This window comes from Nilaparvata lugens, chromosome 1, assembly GCF_014356525.2.
Source record: "Nilaparvata lugens isolate BPH chromosome 1, ASM1435652v1, whole genome shotgun sequence".
NCBI classification, from domain to species: Eukaryota; Metazoa; Arthropoda; class Insecta; order Hemiptera; family Delphacidae; genus Nilaparvata; species Nilaparvata lugens.
Genome location: NC_052504.1, coordinates 13,012,021 through 13,031,514, shown reverse-complemented (window position 1 = coordinate 13,031,514; position 19,494 = coordinate 13,012,021). Strand labels below are relative to the sequence as shown.

General features: G+C 32.9%; 1 protein-coding gene across 2 annotated transcripts in view; it reads right to left on the bottom strand.

Moving 5' to 3' along the window:
• The window catches only part of LOC111064065 (sodium leak channel non-selective protein), a 59,764-nt gene that overhangs the window by 25,038 nt on the left and 15,232 nt on the right, over positions 1-19,494 (bottom strand). For both annotated transcript variants that reach the window (XM_039430584.1, XM_039430592.1), the window contains exons 12-17: positions 18,763-18,959; positions 16,953-17,075; positions 14,380-14,553; positions 13,110-13,289; positions 10,795-11,047; positions 8,680-8,847 (exon numbers count right to left, since the gene is read on the bottom strand). In XM_039430584.1, the coding sequence (XP_039286518.1) occupies positions 8,680-8,847; positions 10,795-11,047; positions 13,110-13,289; positions 14,380-14,553; positions 16,953-17,075; positions 18,763-18,959 (1,095 nt within the window). The remainder of the gene's footprint in view (positions 1-8,679; positions 8,848-10,794; positions 11,048-13,109; positions 13,290-14,379; positions 14,554-16,952; positions 17,076-18,762; positions 18,960-19,494) is intronic.

Sequence of the window (19,494 nt, the reverse complement as noted above, 5' to 3'; positions counted from 1 at the left end):
AACATTCAAATCAAATTCAAAACGAAACTATGCTGCACAATAACATTGATTATATATGAAACTAACTTTCAATATTATACACATTAATATACATGAATATTCAACTTATTATGAAAAGAAAATCTCAATTGACAATAATTTATTTGTGAATCAACATTGAACTACTTCAAAAGCTGCAATAAAAATCGAGAAAAAAAAAAAAACTTTATAAGTACATTATGACTCATAACTATATAGTCAAGAAAAAAAAAACAATAAAACAGTTAATCCATCAAAAAGTAACTATATAACTCCTAACTATCGATTATATGTATCTTGGGTTGTGCTACCGTTACAGCAGATAATTTACACACATACAACTTGATGCCTAAATATGCACAGAATAAAGTTAAAAACCCTAACCAGCCAAATAATATATAAAAAACAAAACTAGAGGAATTTACAACATCTCCCCAAGAATTTGGAAGATCTACTTTGTGAAATATATCTGACGATATTACGTCTTGAACTGTAAATTCCGGAACCTTTATATCTATATCAGTTTTTAAAATTTCGCTAAAATTAACAAAATTAGGATTGAAATGCGGTTGCAAAACATCAATTTTCAACGAATTAAACTTAACCCAATGCAAAGGTAAGTAATGGAGAACCTGAGGTTGTTTATCAACATTTGCGTCACACGGAAAAGTCTTTCTCACCATTATTCTCCCGCCGACCGAAATCTCGCAATGACAGGGTAAAACCACATACATTGCTCCCGGAATAGGTTGAAGATGATGAAACGAACCTCCCTCGCAAGTGACTGTAGTGTTGGCCTGTATATTCGCGACGATATACTCCGAAGGCGAAAATTCGACGATCTCCAACTCCTGCTTAGCTGGACGACAGCTTAAACTGCAATATTGTTGGATGTCCTTCAGCTCTGTCGCCGCAAACAAGTGATGCATACATCTTGATGACATATGTCCTCCATGCACCAGCCGCGGAAGATAGCATAAGAAATCGTCCTGTGCCCGACAAGAAGAGAGATGATCTCCCGAGATGACCTGAATCTCACCGTCCTCCTGTCTCCGCGCCAAAACGAAATCCTGCTGCTGAAGCTGACAAATCTGGCCGTCGAAATACATAGGTGTCCTCACATACTTGTGCAATTGAAACTGTCCGCCGATGCTGACCAACGGTACTTTTAAGCTAAGCACCATGGAGTTCTCCTTCACCACGCAAGTCGTAAGTGGAAGATCAAAATATCGCTGCAAATCCGATAGAGGTATAGCTAACTGGTGTCCTTTCGACTTATATCCTTTCTCCAATCTGAAGAGATCTGAACGTAATAAATTGGGGTGTACCAGCGAAAAGGGTAAAAGCTTTTTATCACAGCGTTCCTTCGCAGTATTTATGAATTCCTGCCGTGATAAAATATTTACATGTGAGTAGAGGTGAAAAATGTAAGTTAATAACTGGTTTGTGAACAGTGTTTTCTCCTCCGATACATTCTGTTGTACGAATAATCTCATACTGTCTGTTAATTTGCTATACGCATCGTGAAATTGCTGAGAAAAATTTCCAGCAAACTGCCTCAAGTTGCGAGAAATCCGAATTAAATCTTTGTGGTCGTCTGCAACCAACCCTTGGAATGCGTTGAGGTGATCAGCTACATGTTTTTCGTTGAATTCCAGCTTATGAAGTTCCCCATCCGTCGCGACTGCGCAACAAAAATGAAGAAAATCGCCGACAACATCGATCGCTCTGGTCTTTCGTGAAGCTTGAGTTCCCAAACGAATTGAAGAGTTGAAAGCAGCATGACTGTTGCGAAGAATTCCGTTTGTAGAATTATACAAAACTTCTACCGCATCCGCTAAACTGCAATCCTCTTGTTGACAGTTAGGCCAGAACACCCTTTCCGCCTGCAAGATGTCGAGCTGAGCTGCCGGGAAATCTACCTCGTATGTTAGTGGAACCGATGATTCATACGCTACAGCGTGACGTAGCTCCTTGTAGAAAACTCCCGCGAAGACCCTGACTGCCTCCAGTTGCGCCGTGAAAGTCGTGAGAATGAGAAATGACGCAAAATGTACCATAATTGACATGTTTATGCGTAACAGAACCTCTTACAAACAAAAAAAACTCTACTTGAAGCAACCGCAAATGAATCGTAATAAAAAAAAATCAAGAGAAACGTTTACAATAATATTAATAAACTCGACGTGAATATTACAATTAACAACTGGACTGGCTGGTTAGCATATATTATTAATCAGAAACCTAGAAATGATACAATTTATTAGAAGTGCATAGGCCTATATATATATATATACTGGAACAATTCTGAAATCAGAACAATATATGAGTCATATGAAAACAAAATCACAATCATACAATAAATCATCAGAATATAAGAAACTTATACTCTAGTTATATTTTTATTGAGAAAGAAATTCAAGTCAAAATAAAAGTGAATAAAATATTCATCCATCAAAAATATAATTGTCTTATAACAGCTTCATTATGAATTTCTATTAGTGAACGTTTAAAAGTATCATAATAACAACGTTTGTCACTCAATGAACGACCTTGCCCTGGATATGAATAACAAGATTGACAACTAAACAAAAATACGTGACAATTGCACTTTCTTAACGTAGGTCACATCAGTACAAACGCAAAAATAAAATAACAAAACAATGAATTACATTACTGTACTTTTTCGTGGCACCAAATATTAAACGTACCATGATTTATCGAGAAAAAAAAAAGAAGTTATATCAGTGATAATGTTATATTACAAAAATGTAACATGTAATCAGAATATGTAATTATGTGAATGAAACATGACCATTTGGTTATCATAAAATGGTAAACTATCCATCAACCATATTTCCTGTTCATTTTCCTGGAATAACCATAATTTGAAATAACTAAGATATAATTATAATGACTATGAAATATAACATGGTTAGTCATAACTGTAAAATCAATACAAAATCAATAATGCAACTGGTGAAATTAAATGTAAAACCCAGCCAAATACCAATTTTCATAGGTAACTGTACCCTAAAATTATAAATATGTAACCATGGAATAATAAACCCTCTTCTATAATAACTGATTCTATATCGTAAAACATGGTTCTACAATGATTACCAAAAATCACTTCTGAAAATAAAAACTCAACCATAATAATAAGCCCTAAACTCAACCTATTGTGCCAAAAGAAAAACTTTTCTACTCAAAACCATTAATATTAGAACCATGACACAATGAAACTCAAATATTATCATGAAATATAATCAAGAATATAGTAATCATTAGTTTATACTGAGAAAAAATTATAAAACGAAATTCAATTCAAAGATATAAACGTATAAAACTGAAACTCTGCTATCCATAGCTAAAAAATTCCCCTATAACCGTTTATTATAACCCATGGACAATAAGTTTGGTCTATATTACCATTGAAAAATATGGACTTCACCTCCAGCAACAATAATCAGTAATAATATTTTAATAAAATTTTACGAGGACTTATAATTATAGGCTTGAATCATAAGACCCCATCGAAAACAGATCAAAAAAATAAAATATAATCCTATTATTCAACCACTGGAAGATAAATCCATAAATATTATAATCAATTCTGATAAACAATGATGAAATGATAAATAATTACGAATAATATTTACAAAAATTCTCTTAGGGACTTTAATATAGCGCATAACTTCAAAAAAATATGACTTAAAAAAATGACTATCACCATTAAACCTTAAATATCAACACCTTATGACAACAAATTCAAATATTCAATTCATGAATTCTATCAACAAAATATCTACCTTTAATAACCCTTGAAAATATTTCAATAAAACTTATTCATAACCTTAATATAATGAAATATAAAATCCAAAGGGCCAAAATTCTAAAGTGAAATATCTCAGAACCCTTTGCCCTAAACAAAATTATAATTATCGCAATGCTAAAATCTATGCTAAGAAAATATGAAACTGCAATAAAATTTTTTTCGAAAATCGACTTTTTCCGAATTTGTCTGAAATTTCTAGACTAACAATCAAGATACGCCGCATACCTTGTAATCATCATAAATCGTAAAAAAAAAGAACTCATCGGAATAAATGAATACCTCTTATAACTGAAAACCAAAATCCAATATATGTAGAATACAACTATCCATCAAATATCATGAAACCAAAATGAAATCCCAACATAAACCATAGAAAAATAGCAGATAACCATTTAGCAAAAACGCGCGAAATTCAAAATCAGTAGATAACCATTCAGCAGAAACGCGCGAAATTCAAAATCCGTGTCTGACTGTAGCCGAAAATTTACTACCTATTGAAATAACTCACGAACCCTCAAATATCTCAAAAATATCTACTTCACATATCCTATCCCATTTTAGAAATGCAAGCGAATGACCTAAAATTCATCTTTAAATTCGTTCGGTGAATTACATTGAATTTCCAGAATATGTTTCAAAATACTAAAACAAAACTTTATATAGAGAAAAAATCACAAAATCCCAAAGAAAATTTTTGAAAATTATTGAAAATACCTAACTCGAAAACTACTGCCCTAATCGAAAAATTTTATTGGACATAAACGATTGAAATTATCACTACCTACAAGCTCAGTGAAAAAAAATCATAAAATCCCAAAATTTAATTCACCTGTCACATGACTATCATCCCAACGAAAAAAACTCAATATCTAGATTACAGACGACATTATTATGGTATAATGATTGAAATAAAACTTTTTCCACTTTTCCACACCTTGCTATGACTTTCGTTCATGAAAAAGTTTCATTCTCCTTACATGAATAATTTCTGGAACAATCTTTCCCCGCTTTTCTAATAACACTTCATAGTTTAAATCAGATAACTTCCTTGATACCACAAAGGCCCATGAAAAGGATTATTGAATTTTTTACAAGTATCAGCCTGATACCTAGGATACGAAACTAGAACTTTATCTCCTTTATTGAAAGCTACTAATCTATGTCTTTTATCAAAACTATCTTTTTGTTTTTCCTGCACTTCTCTTAATATCTCCGGTAATCTCTCACGGACCTTGCGCATCATCTCTAATAAGTTGATTCTGTAGAGAAGTTACTTCTTCGCTCGTAATGACAAAAGAGAATTCAAAAAAATCGTTCTCAATATCGGACAATGATTATTTTAAATTTATCTGACATCGAATGATGTATTAGTCCCAAACAGTTCAGCGTTCTTCATTGAATGACCACTGCAAATCAGCTAAAAGGCCTCGTTCTACTAGCAATATTGTCTCATGTAATACTTTCGCTGAGTCCGCTGAGTAGTTCGTTTTTCAAACCTCTCCAGAATTATTGTTTCAATAAATATTTCATCGCTATTAACGCTTAACTGGGACACGTTTTCCAAATTATTCAAAATTATGTCATCATATTTCTCTACCGAACTCTCATTAATAACAATTCCATCAGTTTCAATTTTATTATTCTTCATATCTTTCGGATAATTACAATAATTCAAATCTGACTCTGTATTTTCACCTTCACCGTTTACACAAATCGCTGATTCACATTTTTGGCTATAATTAATTTTAATATCTACAAGATCATTCCTTGAACTATCAATATTTGATGGACCGCCGTCTAAAACATTTTCATCAATATGCCTAGTACTAAACTCCTGTGTCCTATCAGTAAAATATGCTTTCTTACGTCTAGCATTTTCCGAAAACTTTCTGCCGTCAAAAGAACACACTCTAATATCATAGCCTTCTTTTTCACAAATTCTATGCATCCTTTTATAAACCCGATAAGCATAATTAACGTTGTAAAAACAATTCCGCGTAAAATGATTATGTTTACCACAAACTTTACATTTCTTACGTCTTCTTTTTCTATTAGTCCTATTATTCACGAGACTAACATTCTGATGCATCTTGACTCCTCTAGATTCACAATCATTACGCATACCAGAGTTCACAAAATGTTCAAACGGCCTGTTATCAATCGTAAAAGAGAAATCCAAATCACTTTCCGATAAATCTGATAACTCTTCCTTAATCATTTCCCTATCTTTATCCTCTTTGTAAATTATATCTTCCTCATTCAAATCACAATCATTACAAATAAGAACTTCATCCAACCCATTTTCAATCTCGAAGTTACTAACATGACAATATACATCCACTTCATTTGAAACATAATAATTACAAGAATCAAAATCATCACAGATAATAGCATTTTCTAAACAATTCTCATTTTCAAACTCATTTCCGATTTCCAATAGTTCTTCAAATTCTGGTTCCATAATATCATTAATTACTTGCACCTGTCCAAATTTCCACTCATTCAAATACTGACATGATAATTCATATTTCTCAATATTTTTATACAATTCTACAATAGTACTATTTGATAACATTATAATTCTTTCAAATATATTTGAAGACAAACCTCTTAAAATTATCCTGATAATCCGAGATTCATGCATATTCGAATCTACTTTTCTACATAGGGATAAGACTCGTGCTACAAAATCTCTACCATCTTCTTCAAATTCCATGCTACAAGTATCTAATTCCTTTTCTAGTTTCCACAATTTGAGAGGAGATCGATAGAAATTAACCAATTTTTCTTTCACTGGCATATATTCAAATTTGTCCTGTCGAGTCAAATCATTCTCAATAACGTCAAAATATTTCTCAGCACTTCCTTTCAAACAAAACCGCAAGTATAATAAATTATCTTTTTCATCCCAACCGTTCGCTAAGGCAACCTTTTCAAAATAGTTGAAAAAATCATCAATGTCAAATTCTTCATCTTTTCCATCAAAAAATTTCGGTAATAGTAACGGTCTAAGTTTTTCCATTGTTAATCTGTTCCAATCCAATTCTATTCAATAATAAATAATAAATTTCCAATTAATCTGGTTTCAATAATCATAAATTCTCCATATCTCAAATATCGATATCTCTCCAATAATAATAAATTTATCCTATTCATATCTTAATAATCATTAATTTCTCATGTCATCATAAATATCTAATTCTTTCTAATAAGAATTGATAATAAATCTTGCAATCGTACAAAATCTTCAATTGTCATAGCTTTTGCAATTCAAAATCTCCAAATCAATAATCGTAGCCTAAATCTTCCAATATCGTGAATCTCAAAATTAATCTGTTCAATTATAATCATCATTCTCCATCCGTTAAAATCCATTATTAGTAATCAATTATTGTTCCACAAATTCAATAAATCCTCGAAATTCATCCTACTAACTGTTTCTAGAGCCCCGTAAGGTTTAAACTCAACTACTTCACCCATAATTTCACTGAAATAAAAACATATAATTATTAATAATGAAAAATGCAACCACAAAAATTGAATCTTCAATGAGGTAACCGGAAAAGTCCAAATTTTAAAAGCTGGATTAAAAACCCTTCGAGCCTCCACCAATTATGTAAACAAGATGTGGCTTCACCAATATGTAAGCAATATGTGCCTACACCGAGTATGTAAGGTGGGGAAATGAAAACAAGAAATGATCGTACTGGTTTTGATAATTAAAACAAAACAATAAATTTTTTGTACAAAAAAATTAGAATTATAATTATAAATTATGAAATAACAATAAAAATATGAATATTTTCAAGGGCTACTCGCTTGGCTGCTAGTGAAGATTAAATTTGTTGTGGTTATGGAAAAATTAAAACAATGACTCAGTAGTCACCTACCTTTATGATAATGGCCCCAATTTGGCATCCACTGGTTAATCGCGACGTTAATTATTAATGAAAAATAAATAAAAAAACTGATCTAATGAAGTGGGTTCAGATCCCTTCCTATTCAATAATACAATTCTCTTTAAACTGCCCGAACTGTGACAGGAAAACTGTATTATAAAACAAGAACAAAATCTATCCCCTTCACCAGAACAGCCGGACTTTTACTCTCAGTCCTAACGAACGAGCTCACACACACTAGTAAAATTTTTGGGTATTAATATATAACTCAGTCAATGCCAACATGAAGCCATTTCAAATACATATTTTTATCAGTCGCACAAGCCGAGCACGTTTGTTTTCAAAAACAAAAGAGAAACTACAATAATTTTGATAACAAGTGAAATAAACAATCTTTCTGTCGATGACAAACCTGTTCAAAGGCAGAAACACCGTTCATTAAACTTTTCGTAAAATAAAACTCTAAAATCCTGATCAATATGAGATAAATATATGAATCATATATATGTCCCATATGACCAGGTGACAGCTTCCAAACTCCAATAACGACAGTTCTGTTTATTAATAACCCTATTCAGATGAAAATGAGCTTCATCACTCATTAACACTGTCAATTCTTCAATATATTCGAAAATGTGCAACATTTTACGAGAAACCGTAGGACGTGGTTGACAGCCCACTGGCTTCAACTTTTGGGTACTGATTAACTACTTTTCACAAATGTGTCATATGCAAATACGTGATGATCTTTCGTCCACAGCGGTATAATAGCGACTAAATGACAGGTTTTGGGGAGTCGAGTGACCTTGACGGCGCGTTTCCCTCGAACGAATCTCGTCCTCGACGAATGGATAACAGTTTAATGGGCCCGTTAATGTGGAGTATAGATGTGCGATTGATAAGTATTTGCGGAGCAAGGCTGACCAGTAGAATTTCCTTGAATCCGCGACAGAGTTCGTCGACGACTTTGCGCATGTGCGGCACGAGTGTGAATATGCGGAGGGGGCGCACACAGCGCAGGATCATCAGCAGCTGGGCACCCGAGTTGGGCGGCACACTCTCCGGCATCCAGCACAGGAACACCAGGCTCGTCTGCAACAAACGAACAAAGGCATTAATGAATGAATGTATGAACGAATTAATGGGTAAATGAATATATGAATATGAATAAATTGATAAGTGATTAATGAGAAGTTAATAATAAGTGAATAAGTAAATTAGATATAATTGAAGAGACTTGGGATGTTGTCAAAAAATCCACTTTATTTTAATAAAAATTATTATTCTCAGGAGCATGCTTTCGTGCGTTCTCACACATCATCAGCTATTAATATTCCTCTATTGTACATGCATACTTTTTCACTGTTAAAATTAAACTTGAATTTTAAAAAACACTTTTGAAGTGAAAATGCACTACAAAAGTAAGTGCATTTTCACTTCAAAAGTGTTTTTTAAAATTCAAGTTTTATTAATATTCACTCTACAAACTTAATTATAAATGAAATTAATGAATAGTTATATTAAATGAATATTAATTTTATTTATTTAAATTTATTTATTTTATTTTAATTAAAATTTTATTTTATTTTACCGGAATTTAATGCATTTAAAAATTCCACAGGGGTTAGTCGAAGTATATCAAACAATTTTTCCTCATTGAAAGCATAAGACCATAGAGAAACGTAAGAGAAGCGTAAGTTATTGTTCTTATGCTATTGTTCCTCTATGATAAGACGTTGATGTTGTCAATACCACTATATTGACAACATCAAAGTCTTATTCTTTCAATTATGGATAAATACCACAACATCTTATACCATACAATCAAATTTTTCCTCAACTAACCTCTAATAAGAGTAACAACAGAAGTAATAAAAACAAGAAAACTCCACTAACCTCTGAAACACAAAACAACTACTATAATGTCAAATTTCAATCTATTTTGTCAAAATATCTCACTTTTAACAAAATGCCTTCATCAAAGACTAGCCTAAGTTTGAAAAACTATTTTCTTTGACATGAAATTATTATGACCAAAATGAAAAGAAGAATGGTTTTTATTCAGACAACTCTAAGAAAAGGCATTGCTGTTTTAGTTTTTGATTTACTGATTTACTTAGTTTAATGCTCACTTAGTTTCAGTGTATTGTGCAACTTGCATCATCCACTAGAGCCAGCATAAGAAAACTTCTGTGACTGCTGGTGGGAGTTACAACATGTCCAAAATGCAAAGTTTATTAAGAAAGAATAGCTAGAGAAACTATTAATAGCTAAAAAATATATTATGTTTTCTCATAGAATTGTTAAACCAGCACCTCGAAATCTTCTAAATGGATCACTAGAGCGTGCTTGGCAAGAAAAATTGTTAAAATTGTTTATAAATACGGCCACAGTGGAAGTAAATCACGTAAGTTTCAAGTGGAAGTAAATCAGGGTGTTTCAGGGAAACGGGAAATTTTGAAAGTTGAATAATTCCAAGAACAACAAATCTTCAATAAAGTTTTTCATATCATTCAATAGTAAAAATAATGTCATTTTAGAATAAATACGTGTAATAATACCGTAACATTTATTTTTTGAAGATGACATCTTGCAGGTATGTTCCTTTTCTACGCAAACATTCCTGTAGTCTCTTCATCACATTGTCCATGGTTTGACGTAACATTACAACTGGAATTTGAAATCGCTTCTCGAATCTTGGCTTTCAATGCTTCCGTTGTTGCAGAATTGAAAGCCAAGATTCGAGAAGCGATTTCAAATTCCAGTTGTAATGTTACGTCAAACCATGGACAATGTGATGAAGAGACTACAGGAATGTTTGCGTAGAAAAGGAACATACCTGCAAGATGTCATCTTCAAAGAATAAATGTTACGGTATTATTTATTCTAAAATGGCATTATTTAAACTATTGAATGATATCAAAACTTTATTTAAATATTTGTTTTTCTTGAAATTATTTAAATTTCAAAATTTCCCGTTTCTCTGAAACACCCTTTATATCTATATATCTATCAATGGACGATATCAATGAAACTTACAACGTAGATGAAAACGTCCAAGATAGACGCGACATCCTTCATGTAGGCTTTGGGAGTGAAGAATATGCCGTCGGCGAGTATTTTCAAGGCGAGCTCGAGACTCATGAAGATGACGAAACCGTACTCGGCTATCTGCAGCACTGGGGTGGACATGACGCGATAGGTGGGCGTCTCGAACATCATCGAGATGCATGACAGCGTTGTCACGCAGATCATCACCCAGTCCAAGTAGGTCACTAGGCTCAGGAAATTGCTGCAAAAAATTAATTCACATTTAATGATTCAAGACAAATTATGAATAATAATAATTTCTCTGGATGTTGGAAGACACATCCAGAGGAGTTTATTCATAAATTTAGGAACGTTACATATTATTTTCCCATACATTTTCAATAATATATCAATATTCAAGGTTTTCAAAATGATACCTCACTATAGAATATAATATATGTGTCGAGAAAATAGGAAAAAGAATAGCATTGGGTCTTCTTTATTGGAGAATAAGAACTTAGGCAGAAACTATTCTTTTTCAATATGTGCGTTTGATTGTACACCAGTTAACCAACTACTATAGTGAGGTCCACGTTATAATGGCAGTGAAGAAAGATAGGAGAAAAACGTTGCCAAGTTTCTCAATTTTGCCACTGATTGTACACAGCTGTTACTCAATTCATCCCATTAAATTTGATCTAATAATAATTATCATTTCCTTGATAAAATAATCAATTTAATGTCAAATTAATCAAGAAAATATATTTTTTCAAAATTTGATTCAAAAATTTGCTTCCATAACTAAGATCAGATTTTTATTTTTATACAAACCTGAAATGGCGGCACATTTAAAAAGCTGTGATACACCAATCTGAATTTAAAAACAACAGAAATTAAGTTATTTGGTAGGTATTCTATTCCAATTTCTTTTAAAATGATAGAAAAATAGAAATCCTTTTTAAAATAAGTAATTTCAATGGAAATAATTCTGAAATAACCTTTCAATATATTTATACCGGTACGAGTAGGTCTAACCTAAACGTGTAGGCTAACTGAAGCATGGATGAAGTCTAGGATGGTTAGTTATCAACTTTTAAAATGTCATTTCAGGTATTTTAATTTGTATTTCTCATACGGTAATGTCTAAAAATTATTTCATTGTTTCAAAAATACATTTTAAATCAATTATACGACTTGTGTACCAAAGTATTTTGATAGAATGAAGAAAAAAATGGCGGCTGAGTTACTTTTGTACAGTCACTGTCAAAAGTAAAAATGAAATATTCTGGCAAACTGACAACATTGCAAAGCTAGAGAGAGATAGCGCTATCTGTTTTGTTGTATGATAGAAAAGGACAGCAACAGTATTGTCAATCGTACACTGCCATTATAACGTGGACCTCACTATAATACACTAGTTCACACCTGGTCACTTTGAGAAAAAATATGAATAGCATTGGTTCTTATGGGAACGTTCACACGCCGATTACTAGAATAGTAACATAAATCAATAAACACTCATTTCATTCACAACATGATTGATCTCTTCTCATGTTTAGATCTCACACTCTAAATAATATTTTCAATTTCTTAGTTATTGTGTAGTAGCTAGCACTGATGTTCCAAGCATCTATAACTAGAATGATTCTAGCCAGGTCACTCCCATGTTTTCGAATGAACATGATAAACTAACTGGTCCCGACCCATTAGCGGCTAAATCTAAAAATATTATAACTGTAGATATTATTGCCTGAAATTGTACTTGATATATTGTACATTTTAACTGATGTCTTGAAATTTCCGACACCATTCACACACATCATCACTCACAAAGTTTTCTGCTTAAACTTGACTCATTCTCCGGTGACTTCCATTGATTTCAAAAAAAAGAATACACACTAAATTAATAAGAATTGAAGAAAACAACTTGAAAATGACCTAAGTTAGGGTCGAAACTAGTTGTTGAACTATTTTAAAGTTTTCAAAAAATAAAGGGTAACTGCAAGATTTTTATATTGTTTTTAATTTGTTAAAAAATAGCCCATGTGAATGAAGTGTATAAAAACACTAAAATATTCACACTTGGCAAGAGACTCAATCGAGGCAGCCATGATTCTGCGTCTACAACTCGACAAAAATTGACGATCTAGCCGCGTCGATAGAGCGTTTGGTTGAGAGGACACACTGTTCAGCTCTGTGAACATCGCCCCCTACTGCTTGTCTATGTCTTATGATATGTTATTGGATGTTGAAAAAATGACCATTGTAGAATACTTAGGTGCTGTTTTGAGAGTTTACTTAGGTGATCATGTTGGAACACTTACTGGAGCCGCTTGTAGTTGACTTTCCGCTCCTTTCCGGTGAGAGGGTCTCTCAGACGGGCATCATAACGTGCATAGACTATCAGCTGACAAGCTTTCCTGAATTTGCTCTCGCGAGGCACCAGAAACAGTGGCGTGTCAAATAAAGGATGATTTTCCCTCAGATCCTCTTCACGTTGATTCCTACAAAATACAATTCATTTAATAAGAAAATAGTTTTATAAAAGTCTACAAATATATTTTATTTACAAGAAACCATGCAAAACGTTATCATCTGTCATGAAAATGGAGATTTTGTATTACACTCGGGAGTATTCAATTTGTTATATAGAGCTACCACTAATGCTCTTTTATTTACTACAATAAAAATAAAAATCCATGTACCCTATTAACGATATCCAGGTTTTTATTCTATTTGACGAGGCACCTGTTCTAACAGTGTAAACTGTAAACAGAGAATGTAAATGGTGATAAATAAGATAAAATAGAATGGATTTTCTATATTTTTTTATTGCATGAGATGTTTTGATCTCATTAGATTTATTATTGAATCTTCTTCCATATATTCGAGGAAGATTGTGAATCTTACTGAGATTAAAGGAAGATTCATGAGAGATTTACAATTCGAAATTTTTTGAAATATTCTCAATAGTATCGAAGTTATACGGGACAATTTTTGATTGATTCAAGACAAAATATGAAAAGTGTACAAAATAAGTAAAGTTATTGTCTAGTTCGAGTAAGTGGTAAAAATGAGATATTATGTGGTCTATTATAAATAGACGAATCCTCTTCTGCTACGAAATCCAAGTTCTTGTTTCAAATTATTTCAATAGGGCTTTACTACATAGGGAGGTTTATTACATAAAATTACTAGTACCTTTTTTAAACACGACTAGTTTCGGTCATTATCAAGTGTCAAAATTTTCGTTCTTAGTCTTAGTTCTCGAATATAAAAAAGTAATTGGATGTTGGCAACATCTCATTTAATATACTAAGTGCTGGTTGCATAAAAGCCTGTTAAATTTCAATCTAGATTTTTAAATGCCACTAGAACCAATCAGAGAATGACTTTTCGAGAAGAAGGCTTCTCTGATCAGCTCTCTTGGCATCTAATCACGATAAAAATTTTACAAGTTTTTTTGCAACTGGGCCTTGATGTATTGGTTATAAATGAATTGTATCCGATTTAATGATGTACTGGTTATAAATTGGTTTTATTAATAGTTGATGAGAATATCAACGAGAATTGTGGTTTCATAATGTGAGAGACCTGCGCATTTCGGCCTGCTGCCTCTTGGCCTGCAGCAGTTTGATGTCGAGGTCGTGCGGCCGGCTGCGTGACGAGCTCACCCGATTCATGGCGCCGATGTCGCCGTTCTCCATCAGGTGCTCGTACGTCTGCTTCAGCTTGATCGAGCCACTGCGCACGCTCCGACGAATCGATCTGCAAACAATTCGAAACATCATAACCAATTTGAATAGTTATGAATAGCAAGGGTTATTTTTATTTATATATTCTTTTTTTTGTGTAGTTGAGAAGTTGATATTGTGGTAACTATTCATATTAAATGAAAAAGACTATGAAATTGTCAAAAACCACATATTTATTGATACTTAGAAAGACCGGTTTCGGTTATTACACCATTGTCAATCTCTGATAAAGAGTTTGTCAGAGATTGACAATGGTGTAATAACCGAAACCGGTCTTTCTAAGTATCAATAAATCTGTGGTTTTTGACAATTTCATAGTCTTTTTAATTTAATATTCATTTATTCAGTCGTGTACAATTATCACACTTATGTGAGAAGTCACAACATGCTCTTTTATTGGCTCTCTTCTAAAGCGTTTATTTGTTACATAAAAGTTTATTGTTTTTGTTTTCTTTAAACTATGATAGTATAGAAAACTATTTCTATTATCAGAACCAACTATGTATCAAGGTCCATTAAACGCTAATATACAAAGACAATGAGAATAAAGAAAATAAATAAAAATCTCAGTACCCTTTTTTTAAAATATTTTATCACGACATTCTTTATATTTATATTACAAGTAGCCCTATACAGGAAAGAGATAAAGACAATGAGATATGATTATTAGATATGATCGTGAGAAATATTATACATCAATATTCGGATAACGAAAGAGATGGCGAAAGTCTTGGAACTGTCATTTTACAAAACATTCAGTACCTTGTTAAGAGCCGGTACTTTCATCTCTAAATGCAGTCAGACGTTGCATACTATACAGAATGTTTCAGAACTCTGTATAATTCAATTTGAAATGAACATTTTACAAAAACATTTAGGGCCGGTTTCCGAGCTCGGGATTTAGCTAAGTTCTAGACTTTAACTGGCTTTAAACTCTGGAGTCAGAAAATTGGCTTTCCGAGTCAGAGCGTTAACGTAGTTGAGGACTTAAATAGACTCTGGAGTTTAGAAAACATGTTAGACCCTGGAGTTTATAATTTCGCTTTCTGAGTGAAGGCCTTATAAGTCCAGGACTTGAATTAGATTTTCGTCTCTTTCCGAGTCAAGGATTTATCAAAAATCGTTAAGTCCAGGACTTAAAACAGCGTGATTTTAAGCCCTCGACTGGGGTAGGGTTTTAATTCAAGTTCTAGACTTGACTGAGCAAACACAATTAATTCAGTTATTGTTTTGGAGTAGATAAAAAGCCAAATAGATGTCATGGAATACCTAAATTATTTGGATTAGTCAATCTAAATTCATAATTTATAGTTTGCAAGTTCATTTTGGAATATAATTGTATCAGAATTATGCGTAAAAAACTAGCCTCATTTTATGACATAACCTAAAAATGTTCAAGCAAAATAATACAAGGATTGCCTTGGAATTAATATTCCAATCTGAATGTTATTAATCAATGTCATATTCAACATATTAATAATAATAAAAACAATAATAAATTATTACTCCAGTTTTTTCAAAACAAATACGTTTTCAAACTCAATAGCCTAATGAATTTTTTATTCCAAAATCACTGGTTAGGATCAATGATCAATAACAGCATAACGTAAAATGAAATGTTTATTCATTCACCTTTCAAAGGTTTTGCTTTGAATAGGCCTACAAAGAAATCGAAACGTATTTTTACAAAATAGTTTGGAGAGCATGCTCATTTGAATTGTCCCGCTGCAATCAGCTGTTTCCGTTATGCTATAATGCCAACAATACAACAGCAAAATATTGTGAATTTCCCTCATGTCTACTGCGTTAAAGTCCTGGACTCAAATAAGTCGAGAACTTGATAGACTCCGGAGTTTAGAAGATAAAATCGTGACTCAGAAAGTCAATTTAGACCCGAGAGCTTATTTGAGTCCTGGACTCTGTAAGTCCAGAACTTATAGATCCCGAGCTCGGAAACCGGCCCTTAGTAACTTTTTAACAGGCAGTATTGGCTGTGAAATGAACACGTATTAAGCAAGATGATTCTAATGGCGTATCAATAACTTCAACTTATAGTGCTGGTTGCACAAAAGCCGGTTAAATTTTAATCGTGATCAATTCCACGAGAACAAATCAGAGAAGCCGTCTTTTCAAAAACGCCTTCTCTGATTGGTACTCGTGAAATTGATCACGATTAAAATTCAACCGGCTTTTGTGCAACTGGGCCATAGAGTTTAACTTTGAATATGACTGTAAACTTGAGATCAATGAATCATGGAAATTGCCCATCTTCATGAAATGCCAATCTATTAACCTATGGTAATTTCCCATCAGAAACTTCAAGGGATACCAAATTGGTATAAATTAATAAAGGAATTATGTACAAATTAAAAAAATATCATCAACTGTAGACAATTAAATGTGAATACAAACTTTTTCTGATCGATTCTGAGTTGCTTTGCACTGCTGATAGTTCCTTGAGGGTTCAACGCTCCTTTGCCCGGAATCGGAATGACAGCCGAGTCACCCAGAAGCAGTCTCTGATTGTTCGAGTCACTGAAAGCACAATATAACAATAAATTCATGGAATAAAATATAGGTAACAATATAAGGTAACAATGAGAGGTCAAAACATGAAACCTTGTTTAGCACATTATTTGGGTTGTGTGAATTTGGATGCTGTAATGCTGATAGAAACATTTCTCTTCACTTTCGGGGTATTAATGCTCAGTATAGGTCTCTCTGCTTAAATCCTTTTTATGATGTTGAAGAGTTTCTTCACCTGCCAGAACCCAGCATAGAACTGCATTGATCTACAACCGCTGAAATCTTATAGACAGACTATCATGGATTGACTCAAATCGAATCAAATTTATTCACCAATTAACAACAGTGTTACAAGAAAATAAATAATTTTTTGTCAAATAACTGGCATGGCTAGAAAAAGAGATCTTGTGCTCTAGTCACGATTTCAAACATTCCTTACAATAGTTAACATGATTTTTTAACACAGCACTTAACTATTAGTTCTGTGAACAGTAGACCTCGCGCAGTTATAACGACGTCCCAAACCATAAGCACATCCACACTGATACACTAACTATTTATTTGATCAGATCATGCTTACACAAGATTTAATTATCATATAACGCTTTCCGGAATTTAGCGCGAGAAAACCAGAAGACATCTAGGCGCCCAGACGAGCTGTATTAAGTTCTTTGCATCCTATTAAATTTAATAGTGCATAAAAATTGCATTCAATGAGTCTACACAACTGTTAATTTTTTACCGAGTTACATTATATTGAATTGCATGCGTCATGGCATGCAATTTATAGTCAACTCGACAGCTGATTTATGATGAATAATTCTATAGTCTGATTTTTACTCCAATATTGACGTATGAAGGAGGCTCCTTTTTCCTTTTATATTATCCTTGAAAACCAAAATTTCCAAAAACCTTGTATATACGTCGACGCGCAATTAAAAAAGGAACATACCTGTCAAATTTCATGAAAATCTATTACCGCGTTTCGCCGTAAATGCGCAACATAACAACATTTAAACATTAAGAGAAATGCCAAACCGTCGACTTGAATCTTAGATCTCACTTCGCTCGGTCAATAATAAAATCGAGACCAGTACAATATGGATAGATAAATCAAATAAACAATCATATAATTAATGTAATATAGTTAATCATAACAAAGATACTTCAAATATAGACTAATTGACTTGGAATCTATTTTGTGTGTAGGTGTTCTGATTTTGACGTGATATTATGAATCTAAATGAATCTAATGAATAAAATAATGATAGATCTATCTATCTATCTTAAATCATGAGCATCGATTTTTAATTCACTTTCCAAAGAGGAGAATAAAGACTATGAGAAAAAAACATTAATTACTCACCGGTACTGTGACAACTAGACCTTTCAGGTGTTAGGGCATTTTCACGCTTTGCACACAATAATCGTGAAAGTGGTAAACATCCGAAGAAAATCGCAATTTCTATTATTATGGGAACATACTGGATATATCCTGTTGTCTTTTTTTCTATAGGGCTACTCTTTAATATAAATAAAAATTATAAATCTAAGTACCCTTTTAAAATTGTTAAATTGTTAAAATTGGATATATCCTTCTTTCAATATTAGAAAGCTCATAAACGTTGAAATTAAATAACGTTAGTAATTGGAGCGGTTTGATTGATGCCTTGCATCAAAATTTATTAAAACTCACTTTATGATGTAGGTGATGCTCGCTTTGCGTAGTTCGGTAGTGACGTGCCTGATTTTCGGCATATTGTTCAACAGCTTGATGGATCTCTGCTTTCTGTAAGTTATTTTAGAAGCACATACGTCATAGATTTTCTTCGCATTTTCGGTATCTTCTTCTTCCATTTCATAGACGAATTGTCTCATAAAACTTTCTCGAACCTGGAAATAAGAGAAAATGGCAATTAATGAGATAGAGTAAAAATAATTGATTTCATGTTTGGCTTCTACTGTTAATGCTTAAGGTTTATTCAGAATTACGCTACGCTACGCATAAATACGTCTTCGGAAGACGTAGCAGTCCTATCTCCCAACATTGAAAGCTACGCAAAACTGATGTGAACGGGACGGATAGATAGTTTGAATACAACATTGGGAGATAGAACGTATTTCAGCGTAGCGTTAGTAAGTGTTTGTTTGTAAGTTTGATTAATAGATAATTATCATCTCAGAGTCGGTTAAAGGCTCTTACAAGTCTGGTCCAGACGTCTTCAGATCTGGCGATTCCTTGTTTGTTGAAAATTGATATGCGACGTAACAAGACGTGACGTGAGCCTGCTATATCAGTCAATATCTTATGATCATAATGTCTTCGTCATGTCACGTCACGTCGTTTCTCAATTTGCGACAAGTAAATAGACTGTGGTGAAGAATGAACTAAACTAAAGCAAACTTAACTAAACTTCTGCAAGTCTGA